Source organism: Cibotium barometz, chromosome 40, assembly GCF_041138505.1.
Source record: "Cibotium barometz isolate CiBa-2024 chromosome 40, ASM4113850v1, whole genome shotgun sequence".
Classification (NCBI taxonomy): Eukaryota; Viridiplantae; Streptophyta; class Polypodiopsida; order Cyatheales; family Cibotiaceae; genus Cibotium; species Cibotium barometz.
Genome location: NC_141085.1, coordinates 8,568,734 through 8,593,930, shown reverse-complemented (window position 1 = coordinate 8,593,930; position 25,197 = coordinate 8,568,734). Strand labels below are relative to the sequence as shown.

Genomic DNA, 25,197 nt, shown 5'->3' with positions numbered 1-25,197 from the left:
TATGCTTGTCGGCAACCTTTTTATGCTTGTCTTGTGACCTTGCAATGGCTGTCCGCACTTGAGTAAAAGCAATATCCAAGTCTCTTACATACTCATCAGCTGCAAATATCTCATTCTTTGTGCGAAGGATGGGTGGCAAAACCACCTTACCATAAACAATCTCAAACGGGGTCTTTCCCGTAGATGCATGCACCGTGTTGTTGTATGCAAATTCCACAAGCGGTAAGTACTTCTCCGAAGAAGACTTTTGATCCGCCACATAACATTTCAAGAGATCCAACACGGCTGAATTTGCAGCCTCACTTTGCCCATCCATTTGAGGGTGATAAGCTGATGAGAAGTCCAATTTGGTGCCCATATTATCAAATAAGGCCCGCCAAAAGAGGCTTGTAGTCCTAGGATCTCTATCTCCCACAATGGACTTCGGCATTCCATGATGTTTGAACACTTGTGCAAGATATATTTTAACCATATGCTTAGCTTTGATGGTCTTTTTGACCTGAGCTTGCTTGCTAAACCTGTCCACAATTGTCCAAATTGCATCATTACCCTGTTGGGTACGTGGCAAGTCCATAATGAAATCCATTGTAATACTTTCCCATGGCTGCGTGGGAATAGGCAATGGCTGAAGCAAACTTGGTGCCTTTTGCCTATCAAATTTGACTTTTTGACAGGTGATACATGCACGTACATGTGCCTCTATGTCCTTCCGCATACCTGGCCAAAAGAAATACCGCTCAATCATGTGCGTAGTAGGCATTATGCCTCTATGACCAGCATATGGAGGAGCATGGCACTCATCCAAAACCTCTTGCCTCATGTTAGACACCACACATAGGCAATTATCTTTCATGAGATAACCCTCTTTGATCACATATGAGGCATGTGCACGACCAGCCATCAAATTAGCCCAAATAGTGGCAAAATCAGCATCCGTATGATACAAATCACGCATGGTAGACAAGTCCCCATGAGAGGCAACCGAGATAGCTGCTACATATGGCTTTCGTGACAATGCATTGGCCACTACGTTCTTCTTTCCCGGGGTGTGCAAGATCTGAAAATGAAACATAGAGAGGAAATCTGTCTTCACAGTGAAATCAGCCCCAAGAAGGTAATGTTTCCATATAGTAAGTGCATGAATTACAGCCAAGAGCTCTTTCTCATAAATGCCAAGAGATAGCTCTGCATCATGTAATCTATGACTCTCATAAGCCACGGCATGTCCCTCTTGATTAAGGACAGCTCTTATGCAATTTCCAAATGCATCACATTCCACACAAAAAGGCGCATCTTTCAATTTGAGGAATGCATCTGTCTCTACATTAGTCCATTTGAACACGGCCTTCTTCTTTGTGAAATCATGTAAAAAAGAAGCAATCCATGCAAAGTGCCGAATGAACGTGCGGTAGTAAGAGCATAATCCAAGAAAACTACGGATCTCATGCACCGAACTCAATTCGGGCCAATTCCGAATTGCATCAATCTTTGCAGGATCCATCCGCACCCCATCTTTGGACACAATATGCCCAAGATAATGTATCTCTGACAAGAAGAACTCACTCTTCTTTGCATTTACGAAGAGTTTATGCTTACGGAGCTCTTCAAAAACAATAGCCAAATGAGCTTTATGCTCTTCTTCGGTCTTCCAGAAGACTAGGATGTCATCAAAGAAGACACTTGTAAATTTCCTGTACCCACGGAATATGCGATCCATCATTCTATTGAATGTAGCCGGGGCATTTGTAAGACCAAAAGGCATAACAAGATACTCATAAAGGCCAAATGCTGTCCTGAAAGCAGTTTTGTGTACATCTTTAGACACTACACGCACTTGATGATACCCACTCTTGAGATCAATTCGGCTAAAGCATGCCGATCCATCCAACTTGTCAAGGATGTCGTCTATGCGTGGAATCGGAAACCGATTCTTGATGGTAAGCTTATTCAAAGCTCTATAATCCACAGACATACGAAAGGATCCATCCTTCTTTTGAACCAACAGGACGGGTGAACAATATAGGGAAGAGCTTGGCTGAACCAAACCCTTCTCAAGAAGCTCATTCACTTGCTTCATGATCTTCTCTTTTTGGGATGCACTTACACGATAGCCTGGCCTATTAGGTGGTGAGCTACCCAGCACAAGATCAATGCGATGATCTTCCGATCGTACAAGTGGTAACTCATTTGGTAACTCATCAGCAAAACAATCATTGTGCTCTTACAAAAATTTCAGCCTATCATTACTAAGAGTGTTTACATGTACATTATTTTCCTCAACATGATCTCGTACAAAAATCAAGTACGCAAAAATTCTCTTTTTCATTACTTTCTTAATTTGTACATGAGATACAAGGGGAATGGTATCACCCTCTTCACCAGCATCAATTACATGTTCTCGGCCTTTATGCATGAAGGTGATCTTGTTGGTCTTGTAAGCCTTGCACGGATCAATACGTGTATGCTAAGGCTTTCCAAGCAATACATCACAGCCATTCAAAGGCGCCACAAGAAAATCCTCATGATCCACATAGCCTTGAATGTGTATGCACAACTTGCCAAAAATAGGCATGACCTGTACTTCTCTACCAACAAAGGCAGCTCCTGCTTCAATTTGAGGATCCATGTCCTCCACTTCAATACCCAAAGCAGCTGCCATTTGAGTGGATATGAAATTTTCAGATGCACAATCATCAAACATGAACAAAGCGGGCTGATCTTTGAGCTGTCCCCAAGCTTTACATACAATCCTATCTTTGCTATCATGTGAAGTGTTACCTTGCACATCCGGAACCATATGCACATTAGGCTTTGATGCATTTGCATTATCACGCTTCTTCTTGTTTGGGCATGCCTTTGCAATATGCTCGGTGCTACCACAAGTAAAGCATTTCCCCTCACTCATATATTGCTTTTTTCTGTTCCGGAGTGAGACCATAGTCTCTCAGTTTGAAGGGACGCTTCTTGGTAGTGTTATTTTGAGCCTTTGGATCATTTTTATCTTGGTTTTGGTCCTTTTTAGGTGGCTGTCCATCATTTTGCAGGTTTTGGACAGCCCTCTCTTTGCCTTGAAATGAGGGTTTATTTAGCCTTATTGGATCGACTCAATTTGAGTTCCAATTGCTCGATAGCGGTGGCGGCTGCGATTAATTGGTGTAAGGTATGACCAGGATACATTTGTAGTCCCGCTTTGTATACGGGTTGCAATCCCGATTGAAACCTTCTCTTCCTTTCCGCCTCGGTGACATGCATAAATGGAGACACCTCCAAAAGCACTTTCCAAAACTTTTGTACATATGCATTTACCGATTCCCCCTCATTTTGCTTTACCCAATCCCACTTCATTGTTATCTCATTCAATGCATTGGGAGGCAAGAATTGAGCATAGAACCTCTCCTTGAACTCTTTCCATGATCTAACAGGATTCGGTGAGAGCTTCTCCGTGAGCCACCAATGGGCAGTAGTGCCTTTCATGAACATGCTTACATGCCGGATCATGGATTTCTGAGTGAAATCCTCATCACTGAAAGCAATATTAAACTGGGCAATAAAAGCAAGTGCCTTTGATGCATCATATTCCCCATGGTATGTGTCAAACTTCACAGATTTGTCTCCGGCTTTGAAGTCACGAGACTTTGATGCATGTGTGTGCATCTCAACATGTTTTCCCCCATGTTTGTCCATTGGGACAGTCCCTGTGACTGGCATCATTTTTGGACGAAAAGGTGATGCATAAGGCATAGATACATGTGCCCTGTAAGCATGAGGCATGGCTAGCCCCTCAACATGCATTGATACATTTTCAGCCATAACTTCTCTTTCACGAGCACACTCGAAGGCATGAGTGGCATGAGAGATACGCGGAATACTTGCACCAACAGAAAATTGCAGCCCATGATGCATGTGTTGTGCATGCACATTTTCAGCCGGCAATGGCATTTGACATACATTTTGACCACTGCCATAAACATTGTATCCTTCATGGGCTACATAAGGTATTCCTGCATGGCGTGAAGTCACTGATTGTTCCTCTCCCATAGCATGGAGATTCATCCTCTTAGACATAAGTTCTTGTTCGGGCACTTGTGGGGATTCCAAGACATGTGGGATGGTTGCCTTTTCTACTTAGGCATCCTCGGTACAAGCCAAGTATGCACGTGTTGCATCCCTCGGTTGCATGTGCAACTCTTGAGCAATCATTGCCATTGCATGATCCATATAAGATTCAGCTTTCTTGGCCTTCAAACGGTCATGTACCAATGGATTCTTGCGGTGGTAGAGATTCAGTTCTTCTTGTTGTGCATGGAGAAGAGCCTGCATACGAGTAAGTTTAGCCCTCAAGACTATGGACTCTTCTTCCTGCATCTTCTCTTTGCTACGGGACCGCTGTCCCATATATTCATGTTCCCTATTGTGCACCACATGAGCTTGCTCGTCCTGTAAAGCATTGGAGGCATGCATTTCATTGTCCCTGCCTCTTGTATTAGCATCTCCAACATTCATTGTATGGCTGTCCATAATGTTCTAAGTGTAGAGATAGCTAGTGTTCACGGTGATCGTCTCTCACGATAGAAGTGAAAGAGAACCGTATGCTCTGATACTGTAACTTGGTTGAACACAATGCTAATCAATACACTCAAATACACTAAGATTTGATGGACACTTGCTCAAATACAAGAAATAAATTGCTGAATTGACAAGAGACACACTATGAGCCGGAACGGCCGACCCCTCCCTCAAATAAAGTATATTGATCTTGGGAGAATCAAGTACATGGTGTCATGGGCATTTCTGACCAGATTTCCATACCAATGCATATGAATACAGTATTGCAAACAAGTGATTGTCGATGTAGACTTGCAACCCACACTACCCTCTCAAGTGCCCATGTTCCCTACCATCTGCTCTCTATCGTTCCACTAACACATGGTAGCAATAATCTGCAAGAGAGCACGTAGGACAAGAGAACACTACACAGGGTATGTGATCTTGTAATCCGGTTCCTCCCTCCTGCTACTTGCTCCCATATTTAAGCATAAAAGCTTACCAATAGCAAGTAGAGTGATTAGCACTTGGAAACACTCTTGGAAGCTTGGAAAACACCCTAGCAAATTGGGTATGGCTATGGAGAGCTTGGAAATGGAGAGAAATGGTGGAAAAACAGAGTTTTTAGCCTCCAAAAATCTTCATGAAGAGAAAACTCGAATTTTCTCTTAATAAGTAAGTGAATTGGGATCCAAACAGGTGAAGGGACATGGGGAGATGCCCATTTATGAGTAAAAGGGGAGGATCAGGTCCTGGACATTGAGTCTTGTCCGCCTCGGGACTTCAGTGAGTGTGAACTTGAAAGCAGTCATAATTTACAAGTGACTTTTGGGCGCCCAAACTTGAATGAAGTGGGAACGCACTCACTTATAAATATTGGCCATGTCCTAAGCGCTATTTGAGCCTAGATTGGGTAATACTTACCACCTGTTCACATGCCACACAACCATGTCAGCAGACAGTTTCACACGCACGGTTCACGGGCGGGCGTCCCCTTACCCGGAACTACACATTGGTCAAGCAAGCATGAAAACAGCATGCAATTTCAATTGCAAGCAAGCACATAAAAATGCTATGCAATGCAGCATTGGTATGGACAATCCCCGTTCATGAGACTATACTAAAATAGACGTGCTCCAGGCAAGTACATGAGGTACGACCCAATGGAACACCAATCCACCAAGCATTTTCGGGCATGTACACGGAGGCACAAGTCCCAACGGAAAGCCAAGTCTACAGTATCACATGAGTGGCATCAATCCCCGCCATAAACAACTGCCATGGACACCAGTCCAATGTACATACATGATAAGAAAGCACGGGTGGACCAATTGGGTGGCCAAATGGTGACAAATGCTCCTAGTCGGCCAATAGTATTGTTGTCGGCCAATGGGTGTTCCTAATGCCATAGGAAAGGTGTAGGTGTACTACCAATGTCGTGGGAATTGCTAAACCACCATCAAGAGCACATGAGCTCAACCGACCAACCAATATACCATGGTGTCGCCTATAATGCACTGTCACGTCACGGTATGTCACTAACCTTGTGGTGAATGCTTGGATTCCCCGATCCTCTTAGGAAGCATTGTTGATGGAGCACACAAGAGCTCGACCTCCACGTTGCCGTCACACAAGGGAAGCTCCACCCTCCTCGTAGCTCGATCTCTCTTTCACATGCGCAAACAAGCACACTAGAGCTCAAATCAAGCAAGGCAAGTGATAGGCAAGAAGAAGAGAGTAGAGAAGAAGAGCACTCAATTGCTTAGCATAGGAGAATACAAGAGAGAATGAGGGGTTGGGATTAGGTGGTCAAAGCTAAAAATTAGGTCCTAAGCCTCCTAGACCGCTTACACTAGTGTAAACCTTATACTCGTTAGTACCCTTAATTAATTGCGCCTTTCATATAGAAGTGGCGATCGCGCATGTAAATAATACATTACAATTGTTTAATGTGAATTCAACCTTCCAAAGCTCATGGTCGAAAGAGGTAAAATAATGGAGTGGCTGGGGTCGATAGCTAAGAGGTCTCCAGCAAGGATAAACAACTAGCTTTATCCGAATGCCACATCATTGCCACTGCGTCATCATTGCCACGTGTCACTTGCGTTGTCTGACTTTGCGTGTTAACAGCTATCTAGTATCCGGCTGTGCCCTGCATACTCAAAGGTGTGTCACAACTAGGCTGTTGTTGCAGAGCAAGCTCTCACCATCACCACTAGATTTGCATACGTGATCTCTTGCAGAAAGAAAGAAATATTAAGCGTCTACTAAAGGACCAATGGGTCTATGAGACCAAAGTGATACCATGGCATATCTCATCATGAAATGGAAAATAAAACAAAAACAAAACATAGCTATCTCACTGAGGTGATACAAAACTGTCCATGGAAACTCATCATGGAATAATACCAGGAACATGGAACACGAGAGGAGCATCATCCCCCAATAGATGGTATACCACTCTCCAAATTATCAAGCATGGGGCTAATGAGTATGGCTGAGAGGTCTCCCTCAGCTGCGTCACGTGGAAAGGTAGCTCGATGGCGGTGGAGCATGTCTTGGATCTGGAGTTGATGAGGGTATTGTGGCCGACATTCGGGGGGCTAGGGGCATCAGGCATGCTGGAAAGCGGAGGCTCGGTCCGAGGTAACTCCTCTCGGGCGAGGTGGATCCGGAGCAGGCCAAGGTAGGTCCACAAGATCCATTGTATGGGTGTCCTCCACCTCCTGGGTCTGGAAGAAACTGGCGATGGTCGGCTGGCGAGGGAGGGGTTGGGGTGGAAGCTCTCTCAAGAAAGTGTCCCTGTGTCTGTGGAGCTCAAGCAGGAAGAGGCCTAGGCAACGTTGGTCCGGGAAGTCAATGATCGTGGAGAGTGGACCAAATCCCTCAGGAAGTAGATAGTGAAACCTCCCGTGGATCTCATAGTATATTGGGCGATGACATATGTAATGCTCCTCTGTCTCAACCTCTGTGTGGCATAATCGGCAAATTCTTTCCTCTCTGGGTCTCCGTATGAAACCCCCCCCCGCCCCCCCGGCTCTGAAGACGTGCTCAGCTCTACCTGTTTCCACTTTGAGGCGGTGGGATGAAATCCATATCTGGCCAATCGCAAGCTGCATGGCATGGGACATGTGAACACTCAGGTAGCCTGGCTGTTGGATGTATCTATCCTTAGTGAGCGTGAGGAAGTGATCTCTATAAAAGTGCATCTTGATTGGGAGCTCCAAAGGTGTGATCCATGTGCAGTGGGTGTAGAGGCTGAGAAGATCTAACCGGACTGTACTGAAGGGGTGGTAGGTGGTCCATGCAGAGCCCATATACTGAGAATGTAACATGTGGGAGCTTCGGGGGTGATCGGTAACTTCAATGCTCCGAAATCAGCACACTTTTCGCGACGAAAATAACGCACAAAACTGAATATAGATGTGCAGAAAATAGAGAGAGAGAGAGGGAGAAGAGGACACAGTATTGGGTCCCAAATACCCTCTATAGGGCCCCCACCACGGATGGTGTATTTGCTTTTATTAGAATGATGCAAAACTGAAATAAAAGACTGAACCTGAACCTTCTTGGCTGAGGAGAATCCTCTGCCCTTGACCTTCAATCCTTCACCCTTAGCGTTAGCTTCTCCTTGGCTGTCCTGGCCCCTTGATTGGCTTCAGCACTTGGTGAAATCTGAGATAAATGAACTGATTTATGCTTTGGGTTCTCTAATCCTAGTCGGCTGGTTTTATCCGGGGTCGGCTGACTGAAAAAGCCTCACGACTACATAAAGTAGCATTTAATGCTGAAAAATCATGCGTGTTCACACCTGGGCTGACTGGCCACTTGCGCAGGCTGCTGAACAGCCTTCTGGGCTCTGGCCGCTTGCATTCCAGGCTGCCCTATGGGCTAGCCAACTGGTTGGGCTGGCCCAAGGCAAGTCGGCTGCCTGGCCAAGCCCTCTTGGGCTGGCCGACAGCCTGCCCAGCCCCTCCTGGGCTGGTGGGCAAGGGCCATGGGTCCCTTGGGGTGGCCTAAGGCCTACCCCCTACCCAAACATGGGGTATAATCCTCTTTCTGGGGTAGCCTTAAGGGATACCCCCCTTCTACATGCAACCTACATAGCCATCTGGCATCTGGCCACAGACCAAACACACATAGCAACTGACATCATTCCAGAGGGAGACTTATAGCGCGGACTGACCTTGGACGCATGTGTAGGACAATGCACACTTGACCTCGGACGAATGGAGTGGAACCTTGGCAGACTCGTCCCGGACTAGGCTCACATGGGACTAGTTTTCCACCCCAAGTCCTGCACCTTCTTGTACAGATATGTCTACGTGGCATCCAAGTGCGGGATGCACGTGACAGAGAACCATGCAGAGAGAGAGAGAAATGAAATGAAATGAAATGTTATATTAACGTCTTCAAAAGGCCATAATGACCTATGAGACCAAAAAGTTACATCATGGTGGATCTGATACAATGTCTGGATAAAAAACCAGAAAATGAAAAAGAAAAATAAAGATGATACTACTGGCACCTAGAAAATGAAACTGGAACTGGAAGGCAAACAGAAACCCTTATAGGGTGTGAATATAGTGAGGGGGGGCTACGCTATGGAGGTGAGTGGAGTATAGTGAGGGGATACAATATCATGTGGGATGGGGGGGGTACACTATGGAGGTGTGAGAGAGAGAGAGAGAGCAGCAGCAGCAGCAGCAGCAGCTATCCTCTCAGCAATCTGAGCAATATTTTCCATCATTTAGAGATCAGCTCTAGCTTCACTTCCACAGGTGGCACATCAACTCGGCTATGGCGTAGCAAGCTCCTGCCATCACCACCAGATCTGCAGACACAGGAACTTCATCTATAGATAACAGCAGCATTTATGGTAGCAACGACCTCCATTAGCTTCTCTGAGCTCAAGCAATCTGATGGCATTTCTCTACAGGCTACAGCATTCCATTAGCTCAGTAGTTCTTCTCAGTAGCTAGCAGCTGCGCAGAACCTTGCCTTGTACAAACGGGTTCTGGCTGTCGCAAAGTCCCAACCCATCTCCCAGCGTTGAGCTCTTAGCTATACTAGATGACAGCCACACCTACAACAATTGAAGTGGCGCTTCTCTTCAAAGGCCCGACATCACCTATCTGCAGTAGCAGATGAGCAGCAGTAGTGCAGTAGCTGTCCTCCTCTGCAGATGATGGAGCAGGTGAATCAGCGGAGCTCCTTCAGGTGAAGTTCCTTTGATTTTGTCTTTTAGCCTTTGTGTAAAGGTTAAAATTTTTAAGTGAATAGAAAGGTAAAGAGGTCATTCACATGGATTTGGCCAGCTCCTTATCATGAGCTTTAAGTGTAACATGCACTTGCTTGCGGAAGCACTTTAATAATAAGATAATGATGCTTAAACACTGTTGAAAAGTGAGATTAAGGAGTAGGGTTGAGAGAAGTACACAATGAACACCCGACTAGGTCCCAATCCACCCTCTCAAGGGCCCCCACCTTATAGGTTATTTCTTGCAAGTGAATGAAGTACTTAAATGGACTGAATATGACCTACAAACTGACCTGAAATTGACGCTTACTTACAGCCCTTAGTACTTGTGTTTTGTTGCCCGGAAAGGTTGCAAACTGTTGTGTTTTGGAGCTGCCTTGTGTGCATTTTCTCCTGCTGCAGATGGGCTGCAGATGGGCGGGAGGAACCTGCTACAGAGAACTGTAGGTTTTACTCCCAGTGGTTTCCTAGTGCTGTGCATTAACACTAACTGCTGTAGCTGAACTGGCCACCCTTCTGATGCTTGCGTTTTATGCTCTAGATGGCCCACAAGGCTGTGTGCAAGACCACAAGACAAGGCTATTGACCAACCTTTGGTCCCTTTTATAGGGTAAAGATAGCCTCTAGGGGTGGCCACCGATTGCATGGAAAAGGGTACTGTCAGAATGCGCAGTGGAAGACTAACGCACGTAGGAGACACATCACCATCGAGCACCACGAACACCCCCAACGGGCACTGCAGCATCCCTCCACCGGGCTCCCATCTCCCGGTGAGCTGCCCCCCAAAACACCGGCCGGAGGAGATGACTATGACAAGGTGCCACTCTAGCCTATATATGGCTCTTCAACTTCCCATGCTTCCACTTATGGGATAATCCAAGGCACCTTCTAGCCATAGATCACACGCTTGAAATCGCCAACCTTCCAACACCCTCCCTCGATTCGAGGCTCCGCAAGCCACCGAGGCGCGAGGGGGTCGCCCAGGACCACACACGCTTGAGCCACCCAGGACCACACGCGCCCGGGCTCTGATACCATGTCAGAATGCGCAGCGGAAGACTAACGCACGAAGGAGACGCATCATCATCGAGCTCCACGAACACCCCCAACGGGCACTACAGCATCCCTCCACCGGGCTCCCATCTCCCGGTGAGCTGCCTCCCAAAACACCGGCCGGAGGAGATGATTATGACAAGGTGCCACTCTAGCCTACGTATGGCTCTTCAACTTCCCATGCTTCCACTGATGGGATAATCCAAGGCACCTTCTAGCCATTGATCACAAGCTCGAAATTGCCAACCTTCCAACAGGTACCTGGTGGGTGCCTGCTTTTCCTACAACCCCCCTTCGGGTCTTTCGTAGATGCTAATAACATCTTTCTTTCTCTCTCTCTCCCTGCACACGCATGTTTGTGTGTGTGTCTGTGTGTATGTGGAGTGCAGGCGTAACGGTTTATTCATTGGGCTCCTAATTGGGAGATCCTTGGTTTAAGTTCCATTCCTTTGCTTCATTGGTGTCATATGGATTATGTGGTCTGTTGGCTTGGCTATGATTTGAAAAGGCTCATCTTCTCTCTCTCTCTCTCTCTCTCTCTCTCTCTCTCTCTCTCTCACTCTAGTGACATCAGCTATGCTTTATGGAGTGCAGATATGGGGACCTTCAGTGGGCCATCACAGCGCAGGCGGGTGGAGAGGTATGGAGAGGCCTTTGGTATCTATGATTGCTAGGATTATTAGAGCCAAGGCCGTGGTACCTCATGAGATTATTCGAGCAGAGCTGGCGGCTGCTCCTCTGGTGATCGAGGCTCTTACGAGATCAGTCTCCTACATACATGGCTTGTGGGATCTCCCCCGAGACAGATATGCACGCCTCGCCCTGGAGTCCTCCCGACAGTTAGCTTTACAGGGAGACACGGCGTGTTGGTATGGACAGATGACATCTTGGTTCCAGGCACATGGTTTTAGCATGGACAGATTGCCTCCCTTCCAGTATTCTCTGGAGGCACCCTCTCTCACTCTCACACGGACAGAGATTACCAGACTCATCCGTCAGGATTTAGTTCAGCTGGACATTAGGAGGACATGGATACAGCCGACTGAGGAGCTGGGCACGAAGATGGCTTTCTACAGAGAGCATTTTCTTCAGCTCACAGCAGATGGTTTTGTGATCAGACCCAGTTACATGGATGTACACTTGTCTCATGCAGTACGATGCGCTATTGGTCAGATTCGCACATCCTCACACCAGCTTGAGATTGAGATTGGCCGATATAGAGGTATACCAGCTGAGGCCAGGATATGCCGAGTATGCCATGGGGAGCCAGAGACAGAGCTGCATTATATATGCCATTGTACTGCATACTATGAGATACGTGGTCGTTTCCACTGTTTATTCAGAGAGGGTTTTGGACCACTTTCCAGAGTCATGGGGTACCAGGACCAGAGGTGTTTGGGATTGTTCTTGCTGGAGCTGCGGAGACATAGAGATAGCTTGCTTAGGCGCACAGAGAGCCAGACTCAGAGGCACATTACAGATTTCTTTAGTCCAGCCATCACTGCGCCAGATGGACCACAGCAGCAGCAGGACATGGATACCGCCCACACCAGGGGTACACTGATTGACCGTGCGACTGAGCTTGGGTGGTTGAGACGCCCACGACTACGGAGGAGGGCATCCCAGCATAGACGGAGGTTGCAGCGGCAGATTCGGATTATTCTTGCGAGGCATGCCGGACACCCAGTCAGGGTGTTGACCACAGAGGATATTGAGGAGATCCGCCAGTGTCCGATGCGGCACATATTATGAGATGGAGGCACCTCCATAGTGTACCCCTCCGTCCCACATGATATTGTATCCCCTCACTATATTCCACTCACCTCCATAGCGTACCCTCCCCTCACTATATTCCAGTTCCAGTTTCATTTTCTAGGTGCCAATAGTATCATCTTTATTTTTCATTTTTTGGGTTTTTTTATCCAGACATTGTATCAGATCCACCATGATGTAACTTTTGGTCTCATAGGTCATTATGGCCTTTTGAAGACGTTAATATAACATTTCATTTCATTTCATTTCACTCACACACACACACACACACAGACACACACATGCACACATGCATGAGTTGACGAACCTACATGTATACACGTATATTCTCAGCATGAAGTTAACTACTAGCATGGGCATGTCTTTATACAAGTACCTGTAGTTTTAATTGGTGCCGATGATGGGAGCTGTGATGTCACAGCACGCTATATGCACAATTAAGTTGTCTGAAGTTTTTTGCATGAAATTGAGATTGCACACTCCCCCTAGTCAAGTTTGATAAATAAACTGATTTTTCTGCTTGCTTATTGACTTTGCAACCTGTAGCTGCTTGATACCTTATCTTTTTCTTCTTGAGTTGGGTCTGGCTATGGGACTTTCTACTGATAACATTTTGCAATGTTTAGGAAGGTGCACAATGTATGAGGTGTCTCACATGATTGTTTTGTAGATCCTTGGCCCTCGTCTCCATGTGATATATCATTGTTTTTGAGGTAAACCTTTGAGTGCTCTTGTACAGGAGGCGGAGATTGCGGCTTCTCTTGATTCCATTACAGCTACTAACACACAACTCTCTCAGAAACGAGGTTCTGCTCTTTTGAACCTCAAGTGTGCTGATGTTCAGGTGCCTGTCTTTGTTCAGTATTATGCTGTCTTTTTACCTGAAAATTCATGTTTTTTTTTTGGTGTTGGATTCAAGTCAAACCTGAATATTCCTTAAGATTGTTTTGTTTTTAGACAGGGCTTTTGGGCAAGACCTTATTGGAACTGCACCCTAATAAGGGGGAACTCCTTCCTCCACACAAGGTTTGAGTCATAGATAATGCTGCTGCTCATTTGAGATTTCATGCTTTTTTGTTCTGTTATTCTATTTTATGATGCAATGGGAAGTTTGTATCTGGAGCATCCATCTAACTCTAAAGCTTTTCCTCAGAAAAAAGTGTGTGTATGAATGCAGTTAAGTTCCCATGATGTGGTGATTTTGAAGCCAAATAAAGCAGAGTCTAGCAGCTCACCCCTTGGTCAAGGCATTGTGTATCGTGTGAAGGCTAGTATTTTGAGCTTCAGTACACTTAGCAGTCACCTTTCTTTTCAGTAGAGCTGTGTTATGCTGTCGTTATTCCATTTTCACACATAAACATCATTTGACCAGGATACCTCAATCACAGTTGTGGTGGATGATGTGCCTGAAGATGGATTGAACTCACCCCTTCGACTTGAGAAAGTTGCAAATGAGGTTTGTTTCTTACATGGCTGGAAGCATTCGTTTATAGGATTTGTAGCTTCTCCCTACGGTATAATAGTGTCTTTGAAGCACAGTTTGGTGTCCACAATGCAACTTGTTATGAAACAATTTGGATAACATTTTCTTTCTTTCTGAAGGTAACTTACAGGAGGTTAAAGGATACCTTGATCCTACTAAGCAAGGGTGTACAGAAAGGCCCAGCAGCTGAACTGGTGCCTGTGCTTTTTGGTACCAGCCCCCCTTCGTTTTCCAAAAGCATTCCAGCATTCAGTGCATTCAATGCTTGTCTTGATCCATCTCAGGTTTGATATTTCTGAACAGTTTTATTGGATGTTGGTGGCTGGCTTTTGGAAAGGTTCGGTGTTGATGCAGAGATGTTATAAACATAATACTGTGCGTTTATGCAGAGAACAGCTGTACAGAGGGCACTAAGTTGCACTCATTTCATGCTACTGCATGGCCCTCCTGGAACTGGAAAGACTACTGCTGTGGTGGAGATCATATTGCAGGAGGTAAAACGTGGACACAAGGTGCTTGCATGTGCTGCTTCTAATATTGCAGTCGATAATATGGTGGAGCGCTTGTCCTCTCACAAGTATACATCTTTAATCTGCTTCATTTCAAGCAACACCTTATTTGAACCAAATATGCTATTTGTTTTGAGTATCATAGATCTCTCCTCTTTCCTTGTTGATGAAAATTTATGGCTAAAAGATGGATGACTTCATGCAGGTTGAAGTTGGTTCGCATGGGTCATCCAGCGAGACTTTTGCCTCAAGTTCTAGAAAAGGCTCTTGATGCACAGGTTTGAGTCTACATGATACTATTGCATTCTACTTTTCTATACAACATCGCTTGTGTGTTTTTTATGGAACTTCTGTGAGTGAGCATGCATCCGCTAGCATGCTGTGAGTCTGCTATGCTAGATTATAAAGAGTTTCGTAAATAATTTGGTGGGCAAGAAAAAAATCCCTCTAGGATGGGGAGAGGCCAAAAAATCTCTCTTTGGTGACAAAGCATCTTGAGGGATGCTATATTGATGTGGAAGGTTGACTAGAAGCGGACCTTAGCTTTAAAGTTGGCGTTTCTTAATCAGGGAGAATAATTGGAGCAAGGGATGTGGTGCTAAAAGGCACTGGAGATCACGGCATCACGGCATCACCTATCTTTTGGGCAAGACATGAACCAGTTATTGTGGCTTAAAGTATATTGGTGGGTGATTGGAACATGGTCACTTGGTGGCAAGGTCTTCTTTCACATTGGGTTGAGGCGTGTTTCCTGCATCAGCAAGCAGCAGTTAATGGTGGCACTCTCGTGTGGACGCGGTGTACGAGTTCTGCTTCATGCATCTTCTAAAGCACTTACGTTGATTGATTTCTTGGGGACACGGGAGCAAGGTTGCAACAGCTAATAGGCTCACATTGCAACTCTTAACAGTTGCACAGCTATTGCAAAGATCCCAGCATTTCTACCTTAGTTTCTGCACGAAAAGACACACAGCTTGCCTACGTTCACTCAAAGTATACTCTGTTTTCATTACAGAAACGTATTACATCAAAGATTTCCTATCAAAATCTGATTATACTCATGTTCCGGAAGTTCTTAGATTGTGTAAAACCATTTTGATTCTAGGGCCCTCTTTACAAGTCCTCCAATGATCTTTTCTTGAAATTCACGACAAATAAAGACAATAAAAAGGAGAACTTGAGGGATTGTTTAGTTGATCATTTTAGGAAGGTTAGAGTGTGCAGTCATGCCGGACGTGGGATGGGCAGGTTTAGGAGGGGGGTGAAAGCCTTATTTAGCGTCCTGCTGAGATACCTTTTTCGTAAAATTCATTTCGCAGCAATTGCTGGTTTAATAGGGAATAATTTTATTGTTATTTTATTTATCTATTTCGTAAAACTCAATGCTTGCATGAAGCACATTGAGTTTCATTATCACTTTTAGATGAGCTCATCATTTTTGAATTGTCACTATCCTACCCTAGATGTAGGAGGCTGCTGCATGAGAAAAGATGCCCAAGACTGTCGCAAGCTGAGGTTGGATGGAAAGGATTTATCTAAGCCAGGGATTAACCAAGATCATCTCGAAATCCAGCATGGCTACCAAACAAAGCTGCAAATAGAGAATTATGGCTCTGTATCGGGCCTAAGAGGTAGCTCACCCTCATTTGGACGTGAAGGGAGTCTATTATGAGCTTTTCGTATTTGGTTTCTAGCACTGTACCTGTAAAACCCCCTTGCATGAGCAGTCTATTACAATATGGATCTCTAGCTGAGATTTTTTCAAAGATTTAATGGCAAAGCCAGGGGAGGCTTGGCCCGCAATTGGACAGGTGGATCAGAATATGAAAATGCCTAGTTGAACTGGGGTCATCATTTGATGGGGGCCATGTCTTGCAGGTGAGTAGGAGGCATGCTATGAGTAGCCCATGGGCAGCCTAGTAGGGAAAATCTAGCCCCAGTTCTGGTCCATGGTTGGCAGACGTGGAGCCTTGGAGGTGTAAGAGCTGGGAGCCCAGTCAGCTGCAGTCAGGCTGCTGGTCACCATCATCTGGGGTGCCAATACTACAAGGTAGTCAGGCCGGCCCTCCTGTAGGTCTATTAGGGGCCTTTACAAGTCACCCCTTACGCTATTTCTCCCTTTTCTCCATCCTCCAGCCTTGTGCATTCCAGCAAGGCAGCTCACTTTCCTACTTAGACTGTCCTCCATTAGCAGCAGTTCTTTAGCCATCTCAGCTCCTGCTTAGGTTTTGAAGGATGTTGCAGATATCTCAGGCTTCAGCTTCTTCTTGGTGCCTAGTTTTTCCTGTTCGGTGTTGCTATGAAGTATTTTCATTTGGGCTGGTTTTTTTCAGAGGTTTTTTCATCTTCTTGAAAATTAAAAATTCTAAGACATATATCCTTTCCTTTTTTTGTGGAAGTTTTTCATGTTTGTAAAATTAGAAAACTCATGTATTTTTGTTAGAGAGAGATTGTTCTTGTTGCATACTTTGTTATTGATTGTTTGGATTGTGTGGCAGGTGATGAAGGCAGACAATAGTGCTCTTGCAAATGATGTGAGGAAAGAGATGAAGGTAACGGTCAATCAAACGATCTCGTTTCTGTTGGAAGTCCTGGAGAGAGCTGGAAGTTTATGTTTTTGGCAATTAAACCAGTACACCAAGATCACATCATCTGAAGGGCAGACCACTCCTAGAGCCTCCTCAATTACATCCTATGCCATATTTGTAAGGCTAGAAAAGAAACGGGGGATGGAGGGGGTGTTTCCTTTTTGATTGCAAACATCTTGAAAAAAGTTCCGTAAGTGGGGAGGGAGATATAAAGCCACGAAGGTGGTTGGTAGTGTTAGTAAAACCCTCTTGCCTGGTGTAAGAAGAGCCGTGCTCTGGAGCCGATAGAAGACTTGCGTCGGATTTTAGGTGTCGGAACCACCTGATCATTAGAGAATCCTCTTCCTTCAGGAGCAGGTTGGCTTCCGGGATATGAGTTACGACATGCATGGTAAGTCTTTGCCTTCTCACAAAATGCCCAAAGCATTTATGTCAACTGTTTTGTTTGAGAGAGTGGTGGAGGCACTAAATGCAATATGCTCCATGTTCTATCATCTATTGAAGGAACTGATAGAGGAGTGTCAAGTTAAAGAGTTTAGCTACTTGATCATTGAGGATCTTCCAGCAGAGCTGCCTCTTTCTAGGCTGGAGAACCATACAATCTGTCGGAAATCAAGAGTTAGGGAGGATCAAAGAGGAGAACTCATGCCTCCCCTCAAATGTAGAATACACAACTTATTGATGAATTACTAGGACCAACCAAACACACATTCAACAATTTTTACCCCTCCCCTTAGATGTTGTGGATAAGAGTGCATTCAATAAGGGTCAATGAGGTAGATGGCCTCTTGCCTTATATAATGTCACCATCACTTCAACATCTATCAATAATTGAGTTGTACAATCTCTCTTGGGCACCTAGGCTCGCCACCTCCACATGGTCTCAGATAGAGAGGCCTCAGATTCACGGATGATCCGCAGCAAACCCTCCGTCCCACATGACATTGTCCGGACAGAGTTTGCTGCACCTCCTATGCTAGTAGAGGCCCTCTTCCAGACGATTTGCTTCATACAGAGGATCAGAGATATGCCATCAGATCGACTCTCACATAGAGCTTTTGAGGCGTCTAGGCAGCTTGCAGAGAGTGGAGATAGGAGATCATGGTACAGTGGCTCACTCAGCATGGTCTCGACATAGATCACCTGCCACCTTTCCAGTATGATATACATGCACCACACATCCAGCTCTCTCACAGTGAGAGGAACAGAGTCCTTCGGCAGGATTTATGGCAGCGATACACTCAAGAGACTTGGATTACACCCAGTCAGCCTCTACCGCCGAAGATGCTATACTACAGAGATCAGTTTATGTGTATCTCAGCGGATGGATTCATACAGAGACCTAGATACATGGATGTGTACATGCCTCACAGTGCCCGAGTGGCGATTGGCCAGCTCAGAGTGTCATCACACCAGCTTGAGATTGAGGCAGGTAGGGCAGCACGGATCCCCAGAGAGCAGAGGATATGCAGACTATGCCAGGAGGAGGTTGAGAGTGAGGAACATTATGTATGCAGATGTAGAGCATATAGTGTCATTAGAGAGAGATACACCACCATCTTCAGTGGACATTCCTCACTCCGCCAGATCATGGATTCCGCAGACTAGCGCAGATTTGGCCAGTTCTTGTTAGAGACACAGCGCCACAGAGAGACTAATACGGACTCATACCACAGGGAGAGGTGGGTGACAGCTCTAGCTCACTGGTTTCTTCCAGAGATCTATCCCAGTGCCTACCCTGACACAGGAGGGGGTTACACTTCAGCGCGTTGCGGATCTCCGAGCCCCAGTATGGTACTGGTTGGAGCTAGACAGATCTGTTAGAAGTCATCTCCTGTCTGGTTTTATACACCAGGGCCTTTGTTGTGGGTATGCCCGCCCTTATGAGGTGTTTTATCATTTTTCCCCACTCTCCGTATTTTTCCCTATTTTTTTCCCATTTTTCTGTGGCTTGGGAGGCAGCCCTGAGGTGGCGGGAGGGCCCAGTTGCTGGCCGATTGAAGGCACTGGTCCACGACTCCCTTACTGAGTTGGTCGACTGCTGATACACTGGCTGACTGGCTGTTTTTAGCTGGTCGTGGAGATTTAGCAACAGTCGGCTGCCTACAGCAGGCCGACTGCACTTGTGGGGGCATATAAATAGGTCCCCACCCCCACACCACTCATTGTATCGTACCGGGATTTTCTTGTGTATATCAGAGTAGAGTTACATGCCTACATCTCTCTCTCTCTTGTGCTGTTTTTTTCTGCATGCGTTTTTGCTCGTGTTCCTAGATCTGGTCATTATCTCTGCTGCTAGCCCTAGGCTCTAGATAGTTCTTGGGATTTGTGTGAGCAAGAGGGGACTGTTTTGTGGTTGATTGGTGGACTGTTTTGGACTTTTCGGGAAGAGGAGAAGCAAGAGGAAGGCGGGCTGATTTGCTGGACAGCCACTTGCAGGTTTTAGTTCTTCCTTGTTCCTACCCACCCACCCTTTTCAGAGTACATCCCCGCTATGGCAGATCTGTTTGAGATGGCCGAGAGACATGTGAAGATCCCGACCCTCCCCACGTTCCCGGTGGACCGTCAGTTGGACGGGAGCAACTACGGCATATGGAAGGTGATGATGGAATATGTTTTGGAGTCTTACGACCTCGCTGATTTCGTCGTTGTTGGTGTTCCACGGCCGGAAGTTGAGGAAGGGGAGTTACCGTCGATCCGGAAGGACCGGGAGGCTCAGACACAGATGTGGGATCGTGTCAACGCCAGGGTCCGTTCGTTTATCTTTCTCAACTGCACACCACAGGTAATCAATCATGTAAAACATATGACGCTGGCCAGAGGTATATGGCAGCATTTGGCCTCACTTTATTTCCTTGGAAGTACAAATGCGGGTTATGAGCCTTGCAAAGTCGTCGACGATGCGGGAGCATATTAACAAGCTGCAGGCTCTTCAGCAGGAAGTTCTTCAGGCTGGGAAGGAGATATCGTCAGAGGACATGGCCATCACGTTGCTGTCACACTTGCCCTCTTCGTACTCAGCATTTTACTCGTCTTTGATTACCAGTGGCAGGCTCAGCCCATGGTCCTGGACCAGGAGGAACGATTCACGAACCCTCCTCAAGGTGGAGGTTCGGAGGCCTTAACTGGCCAACGGTCGAAAGGTCATAACTCGGGCAAAGGGAAGGTTTCATCTTCTGAGAAGAAGTCCGACGCTGACCGCGAGAAACTGAAGGCAGAGAGGACCTGTAATGATTGTGGCGAGAAAGGCCACATCTCCTGTCTAGTTTTATACACCAGGGCCTTTGTTGTGGGTGTGCCCGCCCTTATGAGGTGTTTTATCATTTTTTCCCACTCTCCGTATTTTTCCCTATTTTTTCCCCATTTTTCTGTGGCTTGGGAGGCAGCCCTGAGGTGGCGGGAGGGCCCAGTTGCTGGCTGACTGAAGGCACTGGTCCACGACTCCCTTACTGAGTTGGCCGACTGCTGATACACTGGCCGACTGGCTGTTTTTAGCTGGTCGTGGAGATTCAGCAACAGTCGGCTGCCTACAGCAGGCCGACTGCACTTGTTGGGGCATATAAATAGACCCCCACCCCCATACCACTCATTGTATCGTACCGGGATTTTCTTGTGTATATCAGAGCAGAGTTACACGCCTACATCTCTCTCTCTCTCTTGTGCTGTTTTTTTCTGCATGCGTTTTTGCTCGTGTTCCCAGATCTGGTCATCATCTCCGCTGCGTATTCTGACAAGATCTGCATTGCATTCTTGTATACCCTACACATATAGGTTGCATACTGAGCCTCTAGCAGTAGTACTCCATCCATCACACCCCCCCACTAGCTCAGTACTTTCATAGTTTATTTCATGTTTATTTTGTCCTTTTTTTTTGGACATCCAGAAGACATTGACAGTTGTACATTGATTTGTCTCATAGGTCGAGTTCGGCCTCTACTAGACGTTAATACAGCCTTCTTTCTTTCTCTCTCCTGTATCCCGCTCTTTGTGCAGCAACCATCTCACGAGTCACTGGTACCATGCAATCTATCATGGTATCAAAGTTTGGTTATCCATGAGCTGCCCAGCTACTATCCAAGCTACACACCTGCGACGCCCTACAGTTGTTGTTTCGCCAGCATTGCCCCTCGCTTGCTAACGCAGGAGTCCTGACACTGCCACTTGTGCCTTCGCCTTATCCACCAGCTCCATCATTGTCTCTGTTGCCTATAGCTTCTCACGCCGCCTGCAGCGTCTTGCGCCACCGGCTCTCCTGCCCTCAGCTACGTCGCCAGCTCCTCGCCTATCTCCCGCTAGCGCCCTGTCGTTGATGTGTCAGGAAATCTTGCCTCTATAGCCCATCTGAAACACACCACTGTGAGGAGAGAACTACCACCTAGCACTACAACCCAGCACAAACACCAAATGAAGGCACCAGTACACTTAGCTAACGTCCCCTGGTCTCTAGTTGACACAAGCGGACACTTGAGCACACACTAAAATCAAACTGTATAGCTGCTTCTTCCAGTCGTCCTCGTAGGACAGCTCTGATCTCCAATGGCCTTGATCTTCCCTTATAATCTTTCAGCCAACCTCAGCTAACTACCAACTGACCAAAAGCACTCTCAGCTGACACAGACAGATCAAATGTTGACCGTCTTCCGAATTAGACACTGGCTGATAACTCCAGTTAGAAATACGTCCACCTGACTCCCAAACTGTCCTCCAACATCAGCACACTTCAAGGCCTTGCTTCAGAGCTCCATAGCACCTGTTAGCACTGCTTTGCTGACCTGAATTTGCCTCAGCTGATACACAGCTGACAAAAAAAACCTGCCTTCAAAATCTTCCTCTTGTCCTCAATCAGGCAAATGCCCTCTAGGCTCACCAACCTTCCTCCAACATGAGCTGACCTTAAAGCCACAACCCCAGGATCTTCTTGAACACTTGGCTGACCCTCTCCTGACCTTCTGCTGACAGTAGGTTGACTGAACTTGACTGAAAACTAACTCAGTAGTCTGACACAGAATTGACTGATTCAGTTGACTCCACTGAAATAGAAACCTTCTCACATGTGTCCTTTGACACTCTCAGTCCCTCAGGTTGCTCCAATCTCAAAGAGATATCATCATAAAGGCTCTTTGCTGACTATAGCTGACACACAACTGCCTCCAATCTGACTGTCCTCTCAAAGCTTGCACAACTGACTCAGCTGATGTAGGCTTCCTCTCCTCTGCGTCAGCTGACACCTCTAGATACTCATAACACTCAAACCAAGCCAGGATCCATCACAATGGACACACAATTGACACTGGATCAACGTTCAGCGCACAAGCCTTCTGACTGCTGACCGTGACTCCTGACTCCTGACAAACCTCTAACAGTCAGTTGTGACTCAAGATCACTTCCCTTCAACTCAAACAAACCAAAATCATCCTTCTACACCTTCAATTGATTATTCTGATGTTCAGCTGACACAGAATTGACTGAGTATCTTCTCCCATCTGATTCTGAATGAGTCAGAAACACCTCACTAGTCATCCGACTGGCACACATAGGGGTTCAATCTCCATGAACTCAATGAAATCAACACGTTAGCCACAACTGAAACATCAAACAAAAGACTTTGTATCCATACATAGCTGATTTAACCCAAACTCTCAGACTTCATCATATAAACAAAAACACCTCTGAGTCTCAATAGCCCTGAGACATGGGCACAAACATAAGAAGAAAACACCAAAAGCTCAAGGATTCCCCTCAGGTAGACCCTGGCAACAACACTTCATAGTTTAATCTTCAACAACTACAGTCGAGGATGAATTGATCCAGGTCAAGTCTCTAATAGAGAAGCTGCACAGAGAACCTAGGGAACACACCGCCTAGCCAATTCTCCGGTCTCAAGCTCACCCTCTGCTCTGATCCAAACATTTCCTCTCACTAAACTTTCCTTCTTTGCAATCTCGAAAAATCTCAGGTACTCTAGCCTGCAACCTTCAACAAACTAAATGAAACTGTCCGGCAAGAGAGACACTCCATTGCAATCTGCGCTCTCCTCTCTCTGGTGGGATCTCTAGCCACACATCCCCTTGGAGAGTCTCCGAAATCTTCCCCCAATTCCCTTCTTAACTTGTCACCGCCTCAATTCCTTCCAGAAAGTGTCACCGCCTGGCTCTTTAGCTCGCCCATACACTTCCTTTGTTGGTTTCACGTACTTGCGCTTATACTCTTGGCCACGCAATAGTCATCTATTTTCTAAGGTTTCAACCATACATCTACGGGCTTATTTCAGTTCCGGGGTTTCGATGGGCACATCTATTGGGCATTTTACTTGAGCACGAAAAACCTATCATAGTTTGCAGAACCCCCCCTAGTTAGAGCATTTATGCTCAACCACTAATTCTGGCAAACCACTTATTCAAAGATTGCTTCTAGCTCAAACTCCTACTAGTTGATTGTCCACCTAGATCAAACGGGTATAACACCATCCTCCAAAGCCAACTAACTGAATTGATCCACCCACCTGAATTCCCGCTGAGTCTTGCCCCTATCAAATAGCTGCATCATCCATGGAAAGTTACTATCCAACCTCCTTTCAATCCCTTCACTCCTATCAAGTTCCATCATGCCTTTTTTTTTTTTCTTTTTTTTCCGAGAAAAGATCCTTTCATTAGTTATATAAAAACGCCCGAAGGGCTACAAAAGATCTCTCCTGCTCCTAAGAGAGAGAAGAGCAGCGAATACATCATGGCAGCCCGGGAGACTCTCCCTAGGTGCTACAAAATACAAGCATCAGTATAAAGAACTGAGCGGCTAAATCATACAATAGGGGGGGGGAAGAGCCAAACAGGTGGCCTGTAGTGCCAACGGGGGGATCCCGTGTGTAAGGTGTAGAACGGGCCACAGCGCCAAGTGGTGTGAAAGGCCTGGCGCCGTAAGATCGCCTCATCCGAGTCTCCCCGGATGCGGTCGTACTGTCCTCGCAGGGTGTGGATCAACTCCTGCCAAATCCCCCGAACAGTCTCTGCTGGTGGCTCCAATCTCCCCTCAAAGGCCGTAAAGCACCGGGCCCTCCAGGTGAACCAGATGGTGAGGCTGCTGAGGAGCTCCCATCGTAAATCCCTCTCCTGTGTCCAGCTGGCGGACGAGAAATCCGGTGCCGGAACCAGGCGAGGCTGGCCCCTAATAAATTTAATGGCCTGACTGCCCTGCTCCATCTCATAGCCCATAGCAGGCCCTGACGAAGTCGACCAAGCAACGGCACCCCACGTAAACATACCCTCTGGAGAGAGGGGGGCCAGAATACGCAGCATCCGCAGCCAAATCTGCTGTGCCTGAGGGCAGTCCCAAAGGCAATGTCTCTGTGTCTCCATAGGGTGGCCGCATCGGACGCAGGCTGCCGAAAGACCACTGTAAACAAGCCAAGTGCCAACTGCTGAGCCCCTGTGGGCGACCAGCCACTGAAAAGCCGAGATCCTGCGGGCCTGCCGGCTAGCCCAGAGCCGAGCCCAGAAATCCTCCAGGAACTCCTGTGAGAGTCCCTGCAATCGCCAATGCCCCGCTGCCGCTGGAGAAACCGTCCTCCTCGCCGTCAAAATATGCCGTCCCAGCCGAACAGTATACTGGAAAAAGGTGATCTCTGTGGCCTCAAGGGATGCATAAGGATCATGCCACTCGTACTCCCCGGGGTCCCACTGTAGCCGGGCCAAGGGGCGCGCTGCATATGTCCATATGCGCCAATCCGGGAGCACATCAGCAGGGTCGGGGTCAATATGCCACCTCCGAGAAGCGGCAGCCACTACCCGAATCCTCTGAAAGGTGCACTCTGCAACCAAAGGCAACTCCTCCTCCACTCTCTGGAGTCTGCCCTCATCCTGAATCTCATAGTAGAGGCATCTGCCATCCTCAGTGCTAGCTCTGACAGCAATCAGGATCTCCAACTGTGTAAAGGCTCCCATCCACCGTGGGGCCACTGTCTCGAGAGGTGTGAACCACTCCTCTGTGAGT

The 25,197-nt window shown here is 46.7% G+C and overlaps 1 protein-coding gene across 1 annotated transcript in view; it reads left to right on the top strand.

Annotated features, from left to right (window-relative positions):
• Positions 1–25,197, top strand: part of LOC147615165 (DNA-binding protein) — an 81,811-nt gene that overhangs the window by 10,486 nt on the left and 46,128 nt on the right. The window contains exons 2-9 of the mRNA XM_086779179.1: positions 13,371–13,475; positions 13,589–13,657; positions 13,809–13,898; positions 14,004–14,087; positions 14,234–14,398; positions 14,504–14,691; positions 14,829–14,901; positions 17,122–17,175. Of these exons, the coding sequence (XP_086635305.1) occupies positions 13,371–13,475; positions 13,589–13,657; positions 13,809–13,898; positions 14,004–14,087; positions 14,234–14,398; positions 14,504–14,691; positions 14,829–14,901; positions 17,122–17,175 (828 nt within the window). The remainder of the gene's footprint in view (positions 1–13,370; positions 13,476–13,588; positions 13,658–13,808; positions 13,899–14,003; positions 14,088–14,233; positions 14,399–14,503; positions 14,692–14,828; positions 14,902–17,121; positions 17,176–25,197) is intronic.